At 37.8% G+C, this 19,970-nt stretch overlaps 2 protein-coding genes across 2 annotated transcripts; both read left to right on the top strand.

Annotated features, from left to right (window-relative positions):
- The first annotated feature begins 1,841 nt into the window (after positions 1–1,841).
- On the top strand, positions 1,842–7,006 carry LOC117339272 (M-phase inducer phosphatase-like). The gene is made up of 9 exons (XM_033900776.1): positions 1,842–2,808; positions 3,278–3,430; positions 4,115–4,186; positions 4,431–4,565; positions 4,914–5,060; positions 5,317–5,415; positions 5,700–5,830; positions 6,103–6,220; positions 6,494–7,006. Exons 2-9 carry the CDS (start codon positions 3,281–3,283, stop codon positions 6,623–6,625), a joined length of 984 nt encoding a protein of 327 aa, XP_033756667.1. The 5' UTR covers positions 1,842–2,808; positions 3,278–3,280; the 3' UTR covers positions 6,626–7,006.
- Positions 7,007–12,088: 5,082 nt separating this feature from the next.
- Positions 12,089–16,183, top strand: LOC117339273 (M-phase inducer phosphatase-like). The gene is made up of 9 exons (XM_033900777.1): positions 12,089–12,184; positions 12,686–12,832; positions 13,013–13,084; positions 13,393–13,527; positions 13,875–14,021; positions 14,267–14,365; positions 14,638–14,768; positions 15,189–15,306; positions 15,491–16,183. Exons 2-9 carry the CDS (start codon positions 12,689–12,691, stop codon positions 15,620–15,622), a joined length of 978 nt encoding a protein of 325 aa, XP_033756668.1. The 5' UTR covers positions 12,089–12,184; positions 12,686–12,688; the 3' UTR covers positions 15,623–16,183.
- The last annotated feature ends 3,787 nt before the right edge of the window (positions 16,184–19,970 follow it).

Below are 19,970 nucleotides of genomic sequence, written 5' to 3'. Positions count from 1 at the left end.
AAATATTTCTAACTATAGATGAATGGCTTCTCCGGGCTTCGTTTGACGAATCATTAGTTTACAGTAGTTGGAATAAAATATTGGAATCAGTCAAACACTACACCGATAGTTAACAGTATATCTCCCATTGTAGGTACACGTGATAGGTTCGCCTACTTTCGGTGGAAGAATACAAAATATATAAGACGAATGTAAGTTTATGATATACAATAACATGTTTGTTTTTTTAATTTTGTTTCTTCTTTATTCAAGCGACTCAAACCAAAACCCCTAACATCCGATTTCTCTGGAAAATCAAATCGATTTACGATGCAGTTACCCTGTGTGTGAGGATGACATTCTATACTTTACATTGGTTTTTATTATAAAGGTTAAATAGAGAAACAGGGAATGTAAGAAGAATACCTGTCACACGAATAATTAACCTTTGATATCGATTGGCCTTATTTAATCTATTTAAGTCAACGGTTACAGATCTGCACTCAGTTGCTGTATTGTTGTATATACCAACACGATTGATATAGTTAACAAGTATGATAATAACATCACAATGCTCTTATCAGAAAAACGTGAATTTATTTAACTAATTAGGACAATCAAATTATGTGTGAAAATGACCACTAATCACATCCAGGTATAATTAACACTGAATACCCAGTCACCGCACATCGCAGGTAGCGTGTGGCTTTAATGAAATAATTTAATCAATTTAATTACCAATTACTCACTATTCAATTTCAATTCATTTTATTACTTTTGGCTTGACAGCCAATCAGTGGTGTACAAAACATATTACATAATATTACATATTGTACAGAATACAGAGGATAACATATGAAGATGAACATTAACATTATGATATACATATTACATAAGGTACATTATAATATTTACGATTAATCTATATATACATTTATCCATACATTTGCAACATAAGTAAACACATATTACATCATTCTCTGTTTATTTGCGTGTATAATGAATTTACCTAATCTGTGTACATGTAGTTCCTTTATTTTATTTGAGTTCAGTAAATTTAAAACTTTAAAGACAGAAGGTTTGTACCAGTAATATTTTTTGATAAATTTCTTCCTTATCTCTGAATATTTAGGACATATAAGTAAAAAGTGAAATTCATCATCAACCTCGTTTTGAGTACAGTTTATACAAAGTCTATTTTTCCTGTCAATATTTCTACTTCTACCAACTTCTATAGCAAGATTGTGTGCAGACAAGTGTAACTTAGTTATTGCAATTCTATGTTGTTTATGTAATGACTTGGTTAAATAATATTTTAAAGTGACATTGTCCACTAGATACTTATTTAAGTCACACTTACTAGAAATACTTAAAGAATTAAATATCGTCTGCTTAGCCTGATCCTCTATACGCTGTTTAATCAAAGGTAATAATCTGATGTCGGAAGGAGTATGCCTCACCCATATAAAACCCAACCCAAGTTCAAAAAGTTTCTGTTTTACAAATACTAACCAATTAGATTTTGGATAAACTTTTTCAGTTTCTAGTAACAAAAAACTGTAAACTTCATTCAAGATACAATTTTCATGACTTAATAACTTAAACCAATATTTTATCATCCTAAATATGTGCTCATTTGCCAGTGGCAATCGACCTAATTCAACATAAACCATAGCATTACAGGTAGATTTCTTAACACCAAGTATATTTTTACAAAATTCCAAATGAATTTTTTCTATTACTGTACAATTATACCTCCCCCATTTTATATACCAACACGATTGATATAGTTAACAAGTGTGATAATAACATCACAATGCTCTTATCAGAACAACGTGAATAGACTAATTAGGACAATCAAATTATGTGTGAAATTGACCACTAATCACATCCAGGTATAATTAACACTGAATACCCAGTCACCGCACATCGCAGGTAGCGTGTGGCTTTAATGAAATAATTTAATCAATTTAATTACCAATTACTCACTATTAAACACTACTCTAATATGAACACTTTCAAAACTGTTTATACTAAATAAAATGGTATCGTCTCATCAACATGTTCTACTAAATAACTTTAGATATGACAAAGGCTTACGGATTTCATCATACATACTGTCTGTGTTAAAACTGGAAAAACTTGTTAAGTCAATATTTTTTGTCGTTTATAACTATATTGTAATTAATGTTTTGATGAATTGTAATTTTACAACAATAGTCGTAGACATGCACCGTTCATCTTCCTTAATGAAAATATAAATAACGTGCTCAACTTCGAATTAGTCGCAAATATAGGTGTATTCCAATGAGATACATGTATATTGAAATAGCTATATCTAAAACACCTCGTATTTTATCAACAATATGATCATTTTACAATACAGATTTAGTTATAAGTTTTGTCCCGATATTAATGCACACTTTGATAAAGACAACACCACCTGGCAGCGATCAGTGTTTATCTTTTGAAGTCGGAGTTTTGTGTTTATAAAAGTATCGATGACGTGATGTTGTAACAACAAACCTAGTATTGAAGGTCAAGGACATCACGTGATAGGGCGTAAACGACAGGTGGAGTAGAGCGCCTCGTCCCGGGCCCCGGGACTGCTTGGATAAGTCCACGCGAGTTGAGCAGACACATTGAGCATGACCATGAAGATAGATGTCGATTTCTCCCTGACGTATAAGGTATAAATACACGTGATTTCCCTGTAGTCTTCATCAAAGCTGTCCTCTACATCATCACTACCCACATCTACTAACCTTGAACGAAATCTAGATTCTTCTACAGTCTTCAACTTCACTGAACCTATCAACTGTTTAAATCGTAAGTTTTATAGTTTGTTGCTCGTCATTATTTACAACATTCAATAATTACATATTTATGTTCAATATTTACTATTTATTGTCATTGGATCATATCTGTGTTCATACAGTAAACTGTATTAATGCAATAGATATGCATAAACATTTTAAAATTCAATAACTGCATATGTTAAATATGTATCTTCAAAATGTACACTAAATGCCAAATTATTGATATTATTCATTAGAGATCAATATTTTTTAAAGATATATTGTTCACAAACATCAAATAATTAGGAATAAAATTGTGGATTTCGTAAACTTTTTCATTCGTTTGAATATTCTCCCATTAAATTTATTCTGGTATAATTTCACATGTCAAATGAACTAGTTCACTGCAATATGGTCTTGTCAATTTTTGATAATTTTTGAAGCAAGCTGCTATGATACAAAATGTACGCATTTCCTTCATTTTGTTTATTATTTTTCAGCTCATGGCATCAACTTTGACCTTGACCCCGACCCCGTGTCGTAGTCTTGACTACGACGACGAGGTCAAATCCCCAATGACCCCGGAAGTGAAGAAGGACCTCCGTCAGTTGTTCGATGATGAAGATTCCGGACTTGGAATGGACGATATTGTGGTAAGAACTTATAATGTATGTTGGTTAAATGGTTTGAGGTATCAGACGCTTGTTTAAGTGGCGTGCGAGGTTGTATGGATTTATATTGATACCGCTGTGTAATGATACATACATGTACAGTACATGTATATACAATGTATCTACAACAATACCTACATGTATAACCTTATAGGATATGTTAGTCTTCACGTTCTATTATACGGTGCCGTTGACTTGCCAACTGATTTAAATAGAATCATACTTTCCAACACTAGTTCTTATCTTAAAAAAGTAAACGCTTTCAATTTTATACATGTAAGTAATAATTATGTCTATATACTCATTTATTTATATAAAAGATCTATCAATTGAAAATACATCATGAGTACATAGTAGTATGAGATTGAGTGAGAAAGTGTTTTCTTTGTTAGTATATATCAATTATTAACTGCTAATATTTTACTACTTTCACACTATTTTTGTATAATAATCATATGTTCATTTAACTTGAAATCTATAGAAAAGGACAAATATAGGCTGAGCCTGTTGTCCAATCCCTTCTGCCAACACCAAATCTTGATGATATTCTATGTAAAACACCTTGTTTTTAAACTTATTGTGTTGACAATAGAATATTTTGAAAGAATGAATATCGATACCTGCATGTATATATAGTTATGTAATCGTGACTTTTTGATGTTTCAGAGCCCATCAACAGATTACAAGGTGTCCACACGTTTGGATTTCAGCAACGTGTTCGCCTCCCCGGTACGGCATGTAAGTATCAAAATACGAATGCTGATCAATTTTTTTAAATGAATGATATTTAGGAGTTATACATATCATAAAAATGAGGCGAACCTTGGCATCTTTGTCATTTACAGCAAGTTTCAACAAATATTTATTAATAATTTAATGTGATAAAATAATAATAGAAAAATTATTCAAATGGTTTAAATTGAGAAAAAAAATTGTTCGATAACACAATATTCATATTTTCACCGGTTCCTCCTTATTTCAGATTGATGGTAACTATACCGGGTTAAAGCGTTCCCTCTTCTCAGGCAAGCGTCACCGTGATGAGGATGATTGCGTTACTCCCTCGTCTAAGATACAGCGGAGGAGCGGTGGAATGAAGAGGACGATGTCTTATGGGGTAAGGGTATTGTGGTTCACCAGATATAATAATGTTAGGGTGATATAGAAACGAAATATTTGTCTATAAACAAGGCACTTGGCCAAAGAATGTCTGAAATTGCATTCGGTACCATTTCCAATCATTTCGCTATAAACAATACACGTAGCTGTACTATAGCATCACAATTCAAAATGTTAGATAAGTCAAATATGAGAAGAAAATCAAAACAATCATAGATCAACAAAAAACATATTTAATCTGTTCCTCGAGTAATATCACGTCATTAAGATTTAACTAAAAAATTATCACCAAATCTACACATGGTTAGAAGTCAAATAATCATATTTTATATTTTTATTTTCACAGGACAGTCCGATGTTGATACCACGTGACATGAAGGCTGCTGTAGACCGTTTGGTGGAGGAGGATTTGATAGGGGACGGGACCGACACGTTTTGTCTGCCGACCATCAGGGGCAAACACCAGGACCTCAAGTCCATCTCAGCTGATACGGTAAGGGTAGAATTCAACGGGAAAATATTACACAGATACGATGTATATATTAGAATCACGTATGAATTCAAACTGGATAAATGGCACAATAACTATTACCCTACTTTGAATTTCGCTATTTATAGAATTTCTTCACCAAACAGTTTTAAAACAGATCGTTTCCATTCTTAGAAATGACAAATTGGTTTGCTATTGATATATGATGTTTACTGGTCTTCATTATTTTTCATTGTATTTGTTTTATTTTTTCTTACAGATGGCCGATATACTGACCGGAAGTTATGATGACGTCATCGATACTTACAGAATCATCGACTGTCGATACCCGTACGAGTACGATGGGGGTCACATCAAGGTTTGTACTTCATCTAAGCGTTATCATATTTTGTACTTGTCATTAAAACTTCCATCGCTCACGAACGTATCACGTGATACATGTACTTCAATTCAAGTTGAGGAGCGGGTTAGAAGTAAATATACCCCCGAAAATAGATAATAATCTTATTAATCTATAAGTTTCTTGAGTATACGAATCAAACTAACAACATATTGAATATATGCTTGTAATTTTCAATTAAGTTTCAATATTATAATGATTTAGATCAATATCTTATTTAAAAAATGTCTTTTTTTTATCAGGACGCAGAGAATAGGTATACACGTGACCAGGTCCAACAGCTGCTTCACGACACGCAGACATGTGACGTCACCGGAAAGAGAAACATTCTCATCTTCCACTGTGAATTCTCATCTGAGAGGGGACCCAAGATGTAAGTTGATCTCGTTCACTTTTCTCATAATTTTCGGACACTGTCTTCCCAGAAAAAATCCAAACATAATTTCGACAACAAGATACCAATGTACATTTCGTTCTTATCCCGTTTATCTGCGCTTTCATTCTGTTTGACTGTAGACAGATTCTAGAGCTTCGAGTTTTACAAAACCAATTATATATTTAACCATTTATTTCCTTAATCAAGATATTACCAGGATATCAAAAGTTCAGTTCTATATACATGTATATTTTTTGCTTTTCTAACAGGATGCGTTTCCTGAGGGCCCAAGACCGTACTCAGAACGAGGCTAACTATCCGTCCCTGACCTTCCCCGAGGTGTACCTCCTTGATGGCGGTTACAAGGCGTTCTATCACACAGACAAGGTAATTATCGTGTTTTATTTAATCCCTGGTGTAAGCTGATCGTCCAAACAATTTCATTATACCTGACTATGATAAACACATATACTTTCGTGTTCGGCTGAATAAAATATCTATCTTATTTACAACACATGTTGTATTGGTATGACATAAAAGCAGCATTAACTATGATGTACAGTATAAAAGATAAAGTTATTACACTGTATGTTGTCTCTGATCTCAAATCTCTTAAAGCATTCGTTGATCATATTTCAAACCCCAACTTTTCTTCTGCAGACTCTGTGTCAACCGATGGAATACACGCCGATGCTACATCCTGGTCACTGCGATGATTTACGTCACTTCCGGTCAAGATCCAAGTCCTGGGCTGCAGGAGACAAGAAAAGAAAGATATCGCGACGTCCCTGAACTACACAACTACAAAAAGGAGGGACGCATGTCAGAGCTTCATGTCAGAGCTTCATGTCAGAGCCAGAAACAAGTTTCTGTTGTTCGCATTTCGTTCGGAAATGGTTGTTGATGTTTAAGATTCCGAAGGGAGGATTGTGTTTACTTGAAGGACAAATCAACACCTACAATGTACAAACTGACCATCCCCGTCGTTTTCATCGTGAAGTGCTATGTTTCCTTTCCTTGTTATGAGACATGATCGACAGTTTAAAACGAGGACCTGTAAATGTACATGGTGTCGACTGTATTTTATCTTTGTCTAGTGCTATATTGACTGAAGTGCTTTTACTTTTTGTATACATGTTTATTTCAGTTTTGTACGAAATAAAGTTTACATTAACCTTTTTTCTGTGTTGTGTAATGTTATGAAATGTTTAAGCCCTATACAAACACACCTCCACATATACAACCATGTACAGTGTATGTCGGAACCAACGAGACGATAGATGATCTCCCATTTGATTTAAATGATAGAGCAGAGTATCGTGGGGAAATGATTTAGCAGTGTTTATTGATCATAGTTCATGAACGTATTAATTACCCAGACAACTTTGAACATATGATTTAACATCAGGTCGTGTTTAGACAGTATCACTCTGTCATACTTTCTAAAGGTATACTTTCACGGGCAGACTCGTCAGTAACCCATGGTCCTGACGTTCAGGGACAGACTCGTCAGTAACCCATTGTCCTGACGTTCAGGGACAGACTCGCCAGTACACTCTGTAACTCACTTATGAAACTGACGTTAAGGGACAGACTCCCCAGTAACCCATTGTCCTGACGTTCACGAACATACTCGCCAGTAACCCATGGTCCTGACGTACAATGACCGACTCATCAGAAACCCATTGTCCTGACGCTCACGGAAAAAAATGCCAGTAACCTATGGGCGAGACGTTCACGGACAAACTCGCCAGTAACCCATGGTCCTGCCGTTCAATGACCGACTCATCAGTTACCCATTGTCCTGACGCTCATGGACAAACTCGCCAGTAACCCATGGTCCTGACGTTGAGGGACAGACTCACCAGTAACCCATTGTCCTGATGTTCATGGACTGCCTCGCCAATAACCTATGGTCCTGACGTTCACGGACAGACTCAACAGTGACTTGTGGTCCTTACGTTCAGCGATAGACTCGCCAGTAACCCATAGTCCTGACGTTCACGGACAGACTCGCCAGTAACCCATGGTCCTGACGTTCAATGACAGGCTCACCAGTAACCCAATGTCCTGACGTTCAATGACAGATTCACCAGTAACTCGTTGTCCTGACGCTCTCGGACAAACTCATCAGTGACCCATTGTCCTGACATTCAGGGACAGACTCACCAGTAACCCATTGTCCTGACGTTCACGGACAGACTCAACAGTAATGCATGGTCCTGACGTTCAGGTACAGACTCGCCAGTAACCCATTGTCCTGATGTTCATGGACTGCCTCGCCAATAACCCATAGTCCTGAAGTTCACGGACAGACTCGCCAGTAACTCACTTATGAAACTGACGTTCAGGGACAGACTCGCCAATACCCATGGTCCTGACGTTCACGGACAAACTCGCCAGTAACTCATGGTCCTGACGTTCACGGACAGACTCGCTAGTAGCCCATGGTCCTGACGTTCACGGACAGACTCGCCAGTAACCCATTGTCCTGACGTTCAGGGACAGACTCGCCAGTGACCCATTGTCCTTACTTTCACGGGAAAAATCGCAAGTAACTCATGGTCCTGACGTTCACGGACAGACTCGCCAGTAACACATGGTCCTGACCTTCAGTGACAGACTCGTCAGTAACCCATGGTCCTTACGTTTAGGGACAGACTCGCCAGTAACCCATGGTCCTGACATTCAAGTACCGACTCGCCAGTAACCCATTCTCCTTACGTTCACGGAAAGACTCGCCAGTAACTCCTGGTCCTGACGTTCACGGACAGACTCGCCGGTAACTCATGTTCCTGACGTTCACGGACAGACTCAACAGTAACCCATGGTCCTGAGGTTCACGAACAGAACCAACAGTAACCCATAGTCCTTACGTTCAGGGACAGACTCGCAAGTAACTCATTAACCTGACGTTCAGGGACAGACTCGCCAGTAACCCATTGTCGTGACATTCAGGGACTGCCTCGCGAATAACCCATGGTACTGACGTTCACGGACAGAGTCATCAATAACCCATTTTCCTGAAGTTCAGGTATAGACTCGCAAGTAACTTGTGGTCCTGACGTTCAGTGATAGACTCGCCAGTAACCATTGGTCCTGATGTTCAATGAAAGACTCACCAGTAACCCATGGTACTGACGTTCACGGACAGACTCATCAATAACCCATTCTCCTGACGTTCAGGTATAGACTCGCCAGTAACTTGTGGTCCTGACGTTCAGTGATAGACTCGCCAGTAACCCATTATCCTGATGTTCACGGAGAGACTCGCCAGTAACCTATTGTCCTGACATTCAGGGAAGAGTTGTCGGTAACTCACGATCTACACAAGCACGGATATAGTCGTCGGTAGCCTAGGATCCAGACACTTACGAATTGAGTTGTCGGTAACTCACGATCCAGACACTCACGGATAGACTTGTCGGTAACTCACGATCCAGACACTCTCAGATAAGAGTTGTCGCTAACTCACGATCCAGACACTCACGGATAGAGTCGTCGGTAACTCACGATCCAGACACTCACGGATAGAGTCGTCGCTAACTCACGATCCAGACACTCACGGATAGAGTTGTCGGTAACCTAGGATCCAGACACTCACGGATAGAGTTGTCGGTAGCCTAGGATCCAGACACTTACTTATTGAGTTGTCGGTAACTCACGATCCAGATACTCACGGAGAGAGTCGTCGGTAACTCACGATCCTGGCACTCACGGATAGAGTCGTCGGTAACTGACGATCCAGACACGCACGGATAGAGTTGTCGGCAACCCAAGAAGCAGACGCTCACGGATAGAGCCGTCGGTTACCCATGCTCCAGACACTCACGGATAGAGTCGTCTTTAACTCACGATCCAGACACTCACGGTGGAGTTGTCTGTAACTCACGATCAAGACATTCTCGGATAAAGTCGTCGGTAACTCACGATCCAGACACTCACGGAAGAGTTGTCGGTAACCCACAGTCCAGACACTCACGGAGAGAGTCGTCGGTAACCCACGATCCAGACACTCACGGATAGAGCCGTCGGTAACCCACGAACCAGACATTCACGGATAAAATTGTCGGTAACTCACGATCCAGACATTCACAGATAATGTTTTCGGTAACCCACGAACCAGACATTCACGGATAAAGTTTTCCGTAACCCACGAACCAGACACCCATGGATAGAGTTGTCGGTAACTCATGGTTCAGACGCTCACGGATAGAGTCGTCGGTAACCCACAGACCAGACACTCACGGATAGAGTTGTCGGTAACTCACGATCCAGACAAGCACGGATATAGTCGTCGGTAACCTAGGATCCAGACACACCTACGTATTGAGTTGTCGGTAACTCACGATCGAGACACTCGCAGATAGAGTTGTCCGTAACTCACGATCCAGACACTCACGGATAGAGTTGTCGGTAACTCACGATCCAGACACTCACGGATAGAGTTGTCCTTAACTCACGATCCAGACACTCACAGATAAAGTCGTCAGTAACTCACGATCCAGACATTGACAATATTGACTCAGTATAAGTCGTAATTCAAACTACTAACTCGTAATTTATTACGAAAACCTCGTAGTAAAATATCTATTCTTATTTTAGCCATACAATTTGTGTAAATAACGAATTTAACGTGAAATTGAACATTTAAAACAATAGCGAATGGCTTCTCTGTGCCTCGTTTGACGAATTATTATTTTACAGTAGTTGGAATAAAAGATTGGAATCAGTCAGAATTGATAACCACTACACCGATAGTTGGCAGTATATCTCCAATTGTAGGTATACGTGGTAGGTTCGCCTACTTTGGGTGGAAGAATACTAGATACATGTAAATAAGACGGACTCAATTTTTATGAAGTTTATTATATACAAGAATAACATGTTTTTTCTATCTTTCTTCTTTCTTCAAGCGGCTCAACCCCAAACCCCAAATATCAAATATCTCTGGAAAATCAAATCGATTTACGATGAAGTTACCCTGTGTGTGAGGATGACATTCTATACTTTACATTGGTTTTTATTATAAAGGTTAAATAGAGAAACAGGGAATGTAAGAAGAATATCTGTCACACGAATAATTAACCTTTGATATCGATTGGCCTTATTTAATCTATTTAAGTCAACGGTTACACATCTTCACTCAGTTCCTCTCTTTTAAATTAACAACATGATTTATATAGTTAACAAGTGTGATAATAACATCACAATCGTCTTTTCAGAACAATGTGAATTGATATAAGTAATTAGGACAATCAAATTGTGTGTGAAAATGACCACTGTTCACATCCAGGTATAATTAACACTGAATACCCAGTCACCGGACATCGCAGGTAGCGCGTGGCTTTAATGAAATAATTGAATTAATTAAGTTACCAATTACTTGTAACACTACGTTAATAACTAATTAGTCATTGATCTTAACAGGTTTAAGCTTACCGATCAGCGATATTGATTAACACTTATAAGATATTGACGACCCGGGAGACCTACGGTACTTTATACACCTATACGGTTAATCGAGAAATATCGCAGACTGTAATATGAACACTTTCAAAACTGTTTATACTAAATAAAATTTTATCGTCTCATCAACATGTTCTACTAAATAACTTATATGACAAAGGCTTACGGATTTCATCATACATACTTTTTGTTTTAAAACTGGAAAAACTTGTTAAGTCAATATTTTTTGTCGTTTATAACTATATTGTAATTAATGTTTTGATGAATTGTAATTTTACAACAATGGTCGTAGTCATGTCACCGTTCATCTTCCCTAATGAAAATATAAATAACGTGCCAAACTTCGAATTAGTCGCAAATACATATGTGTATTCCAATGAGATACATGTATATTGAAATATCTATCTAAAACACCTCGTATTTTATTAACAATATGATCATTTCACAATACAGATTTAGTTATTAGTTTTGTCCCGATATTCATGCACACTTTGATAAAGAAAACACCACCTGGCAGCGATCAGTGTTTATCTTTTGAAGTCCGAGTTTTGTGTTTATAAAAGTAATCGATGACGTGATGTTGTAACAACAAACCTAGTAAAGGCTGTTGGGGGTCCAGAACATCACGTGATAGGGCGTAAACGACAGGTGGAGTAGAGCGCCTCGTCCCGGGGCCCGGGACTGCTTTGATATGTCCACGCGAGTTGAGCAGACACATTGAGCAAGGACATAGACGTATATATATACACGTGCTTTCCCTGTGGTCTTCATCAAAGTTGTCCTCTACGTACATCATTACTACCTACATCTACTAACCCTGAATGAAATCCAGATTCTTCTACAGTCTTCAACTTCACTAAACCCTATTTACCAGTTTAAATCGTAAGTTTTATAGTTTGTTGCTTGTTATTATTTACAACATTCAATGATTACATATTTCTGGTCAATGTTTACCATTTATTTTCAGGGGATCATATCTTGGTCCATACAGTAAATTGTATTGATAAGTTCAATATACATGTACATATGCATATCAAAATTTGATATCTGGGTAGCAATATCTTATATATACGTGTCTTCAAAATGTACACTATATGCCGATTTATTGATAATATTCATTCGAGATCAATATTTATTTAAGATATCTTGAGCATATACACAAAATAATTAGAAATAAAATTGTGGATTTCGTAAACTGTTACGTTTGAATTATTGACCATTAAAATCATTCTGGTATACTGTAATTCCACGTGAACTATTCACTGCAATATGGTCTCATTAATTTTCATATTTTGATAATTTTTGAAGCAAGCTGCTATGATACAAAATGTAGGTATTTCCTTCAATTTGAATGTCTGACAATTCACTGTTATTATGTTTCAGGTGATGGCATCAACTTTGACCTTGACCCCGTGTCGTAGTCTTGACTTTGATGACGAGGTCAAATTCCTAATGACCCCGGAAGTGAAGAAGGACCTCCGTCAGTTGTTCGATGATGAAGATTCCGGACTTGGAATGGATGATATTGGGGTAAGAACTTGTATGATTGGTTCACAGGTTTGAAGTATTGGACGCTTGTTTATGTGACATGTGAAGTTGTAAAGACTTAGATTAATCCCGTCGTGTAATGATACATACATGTATATATCTACAATATCGATACATATATATATAGTTATATTATGTAATCATGACCTTTTGATGTTTCAGATCCCATCAACAGATTACAAGGTGTCCACACGTTTGGATTTCAGTAACGTGTTCGCCTCCCCGGTACGGCATGTAAGTATCAAAATACGAATGCTGATCAAAATTTTTAATAAATGATATTTAGGATTCTATATATCATGTAAAATGAGAAAAGTTGTGGCATCTTTGTCAATTATTTATATTCATTCTGATATGAGAAACAATTTTAAACGAGTATATTTATATGTATCAATAGATAAAAAAGCAAGTTTCAACAAATATTTATTAATAATTTAATCTGATAAAATAATAATAGAAAAATTATTCAAATGGTTTAAATTGAGAAAAAAATTGTTCGATAACACAATTTTCATATTTTCACCGTTTCCTCCTTATTTCAGATTGATGGTAACTATACCGGGTTAAAGCGTTCCCTCTTCTCAGGCAAGCGTCACCGTGATGAGGATGATTGCGTTACTCCATCGTCTAAGATACAGCGGAGGAGCGGTGGAATGAAGAGGACGATGTCTTATGAGGTAAGGGTATTGTGGTTCACCAGATATAATAGCGGTAGGGCGATAAAAAAGAAATAATTGTCCATCAGCAAGACACTTGGCAAAATAATGTCTGAAATTGCATTCGGTACAAGTTCCAATCATTTGTCTTATACACTATACACGTAGCTGTACCATAACATTACAATTCAAGATGAAAGATAAGTCAAATATGAGAAGAAAATCAAAACAATCATAGATCAACAAAAAACATATTTAATCTGTTCCTCGAGTAATATCACGTCATTAAGATCTAACTAAAAAATTATCACCAAATCTACACATGGTAAGAAGTCAAATAATCATATTTGATATTTTTATTTTCACAGGACAGTCCGATGTTGATACCACGTGACATGAAGGCTGCTGTAGACCGTTTGGTGGAGGAGGATTTGATAGGGGACGGGACCGACACGTTTTGTCTGCCGACCATCAGGGGCAAACACCAGGACCTCAAGTCCATCTCAGCTGATACGGTAAGGGTAGAATTCAACGGAAAAAATATTACACAGATACAATGTATATATATTGGAATCCGGATAGGCTAAATGGCACAATAACTATTACGTTACTTTGTATTTTGCTATTTATTGAATTTCTTTACCAAACAGTTTGAAATAGATCATTACAATGCTTAGAAATGACAAATTAATTTGCTATTGATAAAATGATAATAAATGGTATTCATTATTTTTCATTATATATATTTTTTTCCTTACAGATGGCCGATATACTGACCGGAAGTTATGATGACGTCATCGATACTTACAGAATCATCGACTGTCGATACCCGTACGAGTACGATGGGGGTCACATCAAGGTTTGTACTTCATTTTTTCATTATGAATTTTTTGAAATTAGTCATCAACATTTCCATCGACTCACCAACGTATCACGTGATACTTCAATTCAAATTTAGGAGCTGGTGTAACAAGCTAAAGTACACATTCTATGAGTTTCTGAATATACGAATAGCCGATAGTATATTGAATCCATATCTGAAGTAATTTTGTCATTCCATTTTCAGTCTTATCCTGAACTGAGTAATTTAGATCTACATATAATGAACAGTTTTGTCTTTTTTTTCATCAGGACGCAGAGAATAAATATACACGTGACCAGGTCCAACAGTTGCTTCACGACACGCAGGCGTGTGACGTCACCGGGAAAAGAAACATTCTCATCTTCCACTGTGAATTCTCATCAGAGAGGGGACCCAAGATGTAAGTTTGTCACCTAAGAGTACCTACAAACTGTATACGTCATTTCTACATCCATATATAAATATATTTAAGGAGAAAACGAGTGCCAAACTTGCCACGTAACACAAACATTTCTATACAACACGAAGAAAAACGGTTGATAAGATTTTTTAAAAGTGATTTAAAAGTGTAATTTTACTGTCGTCAACGTTTGCAGATACTCTCTCTCCCCCATGAAAATACTAAAAACAACTTCAAAAAGAAACTTCGTAAATTGCGTTCTCGTTAAGAGATATGTTTTACTGTAGACACAAGCAAAGACCTTAGAGTTTTACTAAAGCAATTACATGTATATGCCGAACCATTTATTTCCTTAATCAAGACATTACAATGATATCAATAGTTCAGTTCTATATATGTTTATCTATTGCTTTTTAACAGGATGCGTTTCCTGAGGGCCCAAGACCGTACTCAGAACGAGGCTAACTACCCGTCCCTGACCTTCCCCGAGGTGTACCTACTTGATGGCGGTTACAAAGCGTTCTATCACAAAGACAAGGTAATTATCGTGTTTTATTTAATCCCTGCTGCCATCTGATCGTTCAAACAATCTTTTTGTTTTTTTGTATCTAACATGAACCTATATCAATATCATGAAAGCAGAATTAACTGTGATGAATGATCTTAAACACTTTAAAAATTAATCGCTGATCATATATTTAACTCCAACTTTTCTTCTGCAGACTCTGTGTCAACCAATGGAATACAAGCCGATGCTACATCCTGGTCACTGCGATGATTTACGTCACTTCCGGTCAAGATCCAAGTCCTGGGCTGCAGGAGACAAGAAAAGAACGATATCACGACGTCCCTGAACTACACAACTACAAAAGGGAGGGACGCATGTCAGAGCTTCATGTCAGAGCTTCATGTCAGATCTTCATGTCAGAGCTTCATGTCAGATCTTCATTTCAGAGCTTCATGTCAGAGCTTCATGTCAGATCTTCATGTCAGAGCTTCATGTCGGAGGTTCATGTCAGAGCTTCATGTCAGATCTTCATGTCGGAGCTTCATGTCGGAGGTTCATGTCAGAGCTTCATGTCAGATCTTCATGTCAGAGCTTCATGTCGGAGCTCTTTGTCAGAGCTCTATGTCAGAGCTTCATGCCGGAGCTTCATGTCGGAGCCAGAAACAATTCTCTATTGTTCGCATTTCTTCCGGAAATGGTTGTTGATGTTAAAGATTCTGAAGGGAGGCATGTGTTTACTTGAAGGACAAATCAATACCTACAAACTGACCACCCCCGTCGTTTTCATCATGTAGTGCTATGTTTCCTTTCCTTGTTTTGAGACATGATCGACAGTTCAGGACGAGGACCTGTACATGTACATTGTGTCGACTGTAGTTTATCTTTGTCTAGTGCTATATTGACTGAAGTGCTTTTACTTTTGTATACATGTTTATTTCAGTTGTTTACGAAATAAAATTTACATTAACCATGTTTTCTGTGTTGCGTTATGTGATTAAATATTTGCATTATGATAATATAAAGATAAAGGGCAGTTGCTGAGGAAGTTCCGCCATCTTGGATTCCGTTGCTACGCAGCTCCGGGGTTGTTCGCCCAAGACTAAGTCATCTACATGTATAAAACTTAAATTGATCAGATAAACCAAGATTATTAAATATTGGTAAAAAAAAACTCGATGGTTTCTGTTATGTTTGGCTTGAACACGAAGTTAGAGATATAGATGTATTTGATCATTACTCCAATCAAGGGTGCGAGACATATTTATATTTGTAGACTCGCCACTAGCCAGATGTTATATTCTTGTCTCAAATTACAAGGTTTTGCGTATCTTATCATAGATTAAATTTAGAAGCAGGAATATGACATCGCCCGATTTCAATACCTCCGGAAATGCGTTTTTGAAATTCTATAATTTTGTTTGTTTGCCCCGTGAACAATCTGGGTCATTTTTAGGGGGTGTCACTTGCAGTATTATATAAGTGACCACCTCACTGAAAATTATACGGAAGTCCCGTTGCATGCCATCCAGATCGATTAGGGAAAAGAGTCTTGCCCAAGAACACAACTATGACAGTTTATCCGACACGGGCAGAAAGTGTCGAACCACACACCTCGGGTCTTGCATGACCTTGGGATTACCGTACATAGCAGGCGCTCTAACCGACGGAGCTATTGCGGTCACACAACAACTGAAGATACAGTGTAGGTGGCCATCGCTCTAACCTACTTAGCTTCGCAGCCCCTCACCTGAAGTTAGGTGGCCGGAAGTAAATTGGTCGCCTCACCTGAAGTTATGTGCGGTGACCCTGAATGCCGTTGAAAATTGAACCATCTGCGTATTCTTCCCTCCGGCCCGTGGAATATGGACCCGTTGAAAACTGACAATTACAAATGGCTTCCAACTAGGTCAAAGTTTAAGGTCAAGCGATGAGTTATTCATTTATCGATTTCACTTACATGAAGCATGGTCAAAATGGGAACTTTTCAATGTACGAAATAAAACCTTCAGAAATGGAATGTTGTGCAGCTCAACATGCGACATTCACCATTCAAATGTAATCACTGGCCAACGGGGGAACTGTTGAATGTGACTATGGTGTGTGTGTGTCGGGGGGGGGGGGGGGGGGGGGGGGGGGGGCAACAATTGGCAACATTACAGGGGTCCTTTCTGATCTGTCGGTGCTCTAGTTACATTTGGTTAAATATGACTCCCTTGTAAGATGGAGGGTCTATGCAAGGTTAATGTAGCCCTCCCAAGCCACCCCCCAAAAAAAACCATGTAAAAAAAGAAGATTATATCGACTAGGATATATATGACTATAACTTATTCGTATGTCCCTGTTAACCCCATGCCATTCATGTTCAATTTGGTTAGAATCACGTGATCAAGCTTTGGCGGTAGTTTAAATCGCGCAAAATGTCTCCGTGCATCACACTCCACTCGGTGGGAATCACGTGATCAAGCTTTCGTGGTAGTTCGATGCGCGCGAAACTTACGCGTGCTTCACGCGCCACTCGTTTGGAATCACGTGATCATGCTTCATTCTTGTAGTTTGTGCCGCATGAAACTGCATTTCCCTGCGATCTCTGGCTTGCTAGATTAACGCTAAGCCAATCGCGCTAAAGAAAAGATATCTTTAATTAATTGGCATATCGAGGCTATTACTTACCAGGCTTACTGTACATATGGATGACCGGACAATGTGCATACAAGCATACAGTTTAAGCATTTACTTTTCCATATGCATGAAATATAATTATGTGTCGCATAATTATGTATAAAAATTATATAGCAATGTGAACAACGGAATGCATTTCAGAAATCTTCAAATTTTAAGGGTCACAAAACCAAGAGGGCAAACTAATTTAGTAAAATAGTTAACCCAATCGAATAACTGATCAGCTGAATTTGAGTAACCCACGGACTTGTACGGTAGCATACGTCCCCAAATAGATCGCATCGACCTAGTCACTAAGTAGATCATGGATATCATATTAGCGAGGCCTAGTGGATGTAGCTTGTCTCATAATCAATGTTGGAAAAAAACTACATGTATGTGTAAATGGGTATAGCTCTAGTCTCGGTTCCATGTTTTCAATTTCATGATAGACCAAAGTATATGCATTGCTGTTTTCTTATATCATCTCGAATGAATGAGGGGAACACATTGGACTATTAGAGATCGCAGAAATCTGTGCATCAAATAGCGTGTCTGGACACGTCCGCGTTACGTCATTCGAATATTGTTGACATACATATGGCTCCAAGGTCTACAACATGCGATTATCGCAAACAAAACGGGAATTTCGAGATAGAGAAAATGACGTAAAATTACATGGTTTGAGTACGATTCTTACAGATTGTCCGGTGACTGTGACGTCATATTTTGGTGGGAATGTCGAACCATAGGTTCCTGACGCATAAGATAGGACAGTTCTGTGTAATACATCAATACTGTACATTTGTTTTACATAGTATTTCCTATCTTATGCGTCAGGAACCTATGATCGAACTCAAACCACTTAAGCAATGCCCGAATATCTTATGGCCTGAGAGTGTGCTTAAACAATATCAAAATTATCAGTGGGAACAAAAAAATATGGGGTTTATATAATTCCAATACCTAGTCAAAAGAGGGCGCTTACAGGGAGAGAGTAGATCAAAGTACCCATGGATTTTATGTCAAATGGAGTAGATCGGTGAAGCTTGTGTTCAACAGTCAATTTTCAACGGACCATTCGTTGAGAATTGACCTTTTAAGCTGTCATTTTTCAACAACACGTCCCATTTTCAACGGCATTCCGGGTCCATATTCAACGTTGACAACAGGCCTAAGGTCAATTTTCAACGGGGGTAAAAACTATATAATTGAGTTTTAAAATCACGTTGTAATAAACTTGTAGAGCTTAACATAACGAAGCCAAGATGTATTAAATAAATGTAATGTATCATGTAAAGCAAGAGCTAAGTAGTCTCGGATTATATGACGTCTGGTGACCAAGTTTAGGATACAAGCATACGATTTAAGTGTTGAAACTGGTAGATACCAAGGTACACATATCTCCAGAGCCCAAAGACTGTGTCTATTATGTAATAGAAGAGAAGTTGAAGCTGAACCCCACTTTATATTACATGTATTATGTCCCGTTTATTAAGAGTTGAGAATTTTGTACATCAAGCCGTATTTTTATCGGCACCTCTCTGTTTAACGCGTTATTTAAAGCTTTACGCGTTAAGTCTTTACGTAAATCTTAACGCGTTAAAACTTGTTAAAATGTTATGTTAAACAACGTATTAAATGTACATGTATCTCGTTTTTGACATGAACGGCCTTTCATACTCTTACCCACTGGCCACAGGGGCATGTCAAGTCTTAGGCCTATATCAAAGAAAACGGCCAGAAATATCTACGACTAGACATGCCCCTCTGCCTCACCTTTATCACAACATTAACAATCCAATTCAAATACAATTAATGTAATGGAGGTGTTCAATCTTAAGTTGTAAAAGCGTAATCTATGAAAAAATGGGAGACCTATAGCTACATATGATAAAACTAGACGAACAGACCGAACAGACCTATCTATGGCAGGGAAACGAAGCTTGCAGAAGACCGTGATATCGTGAACCTTTAACGGCATCACATCAGTGTTTGTTTCGTAAGTAAAAATATAGAGTATTTTGAAGCAATAA

The sequence above is a fragment of the Pecten maximus genome, chromosome 12 (genome assembly GCF_902652985.1).
Source record: "Pecten maximus chromosome 12, xPecMax1.1, whole genome shotgun sequence".
Lineage (NCBI taxonomy): Eukaryota > Metazoa > Mollusca > Bivalvia > Pectinida > Pectinidae > Pecten > Pecten maximus.
This window is presented reverse-complemented; position numbering and strand designations above follow the sequence as displayed.

Coding starts and splice junctions, on each gene's coding strand:
- LOC117339272 (XM_033900776.1), top strand. CDS start 3,281: ATGGCATCAACTTTGACCTTGACCCCGACCCCGTGTCGTAGTCTTGAC. Junction 3,431..4,114: donor TTGGAATGGACGATATTGTG/GTAAGAACTTAT, acceptor TTGATGTTTCAG/AGCCCATCAACAGATTACAA. Junction 4,187..4,430: donor TCGCCTCCCCGGTACGGCAT/GTAAGTATCAAA, acceptor TCCTTATTTCAG/ATTGATGGTAACTATACCGG.
- LOC117339273 (XM_033900777.1), top strand. CDS start 12,689: ATGGCATCAACTTTGACCTTGACCCCGTGTCGTAGTCTTGACTTTGAT. Junction 13,085..13,392: donor TCGCCTCCCCGGTACGGCAT/GTAAGTATCAAA, acceptor TCCTTATTTCAG/ATTGATGGTAACTATACCGG. Junction 14,366..14,637: donor ACGATGGGGGTCACATCAAG/GTTTGTACTTCA, acceptor TTTTTTCATCAG/GACGCAGAGAATAAATATAC.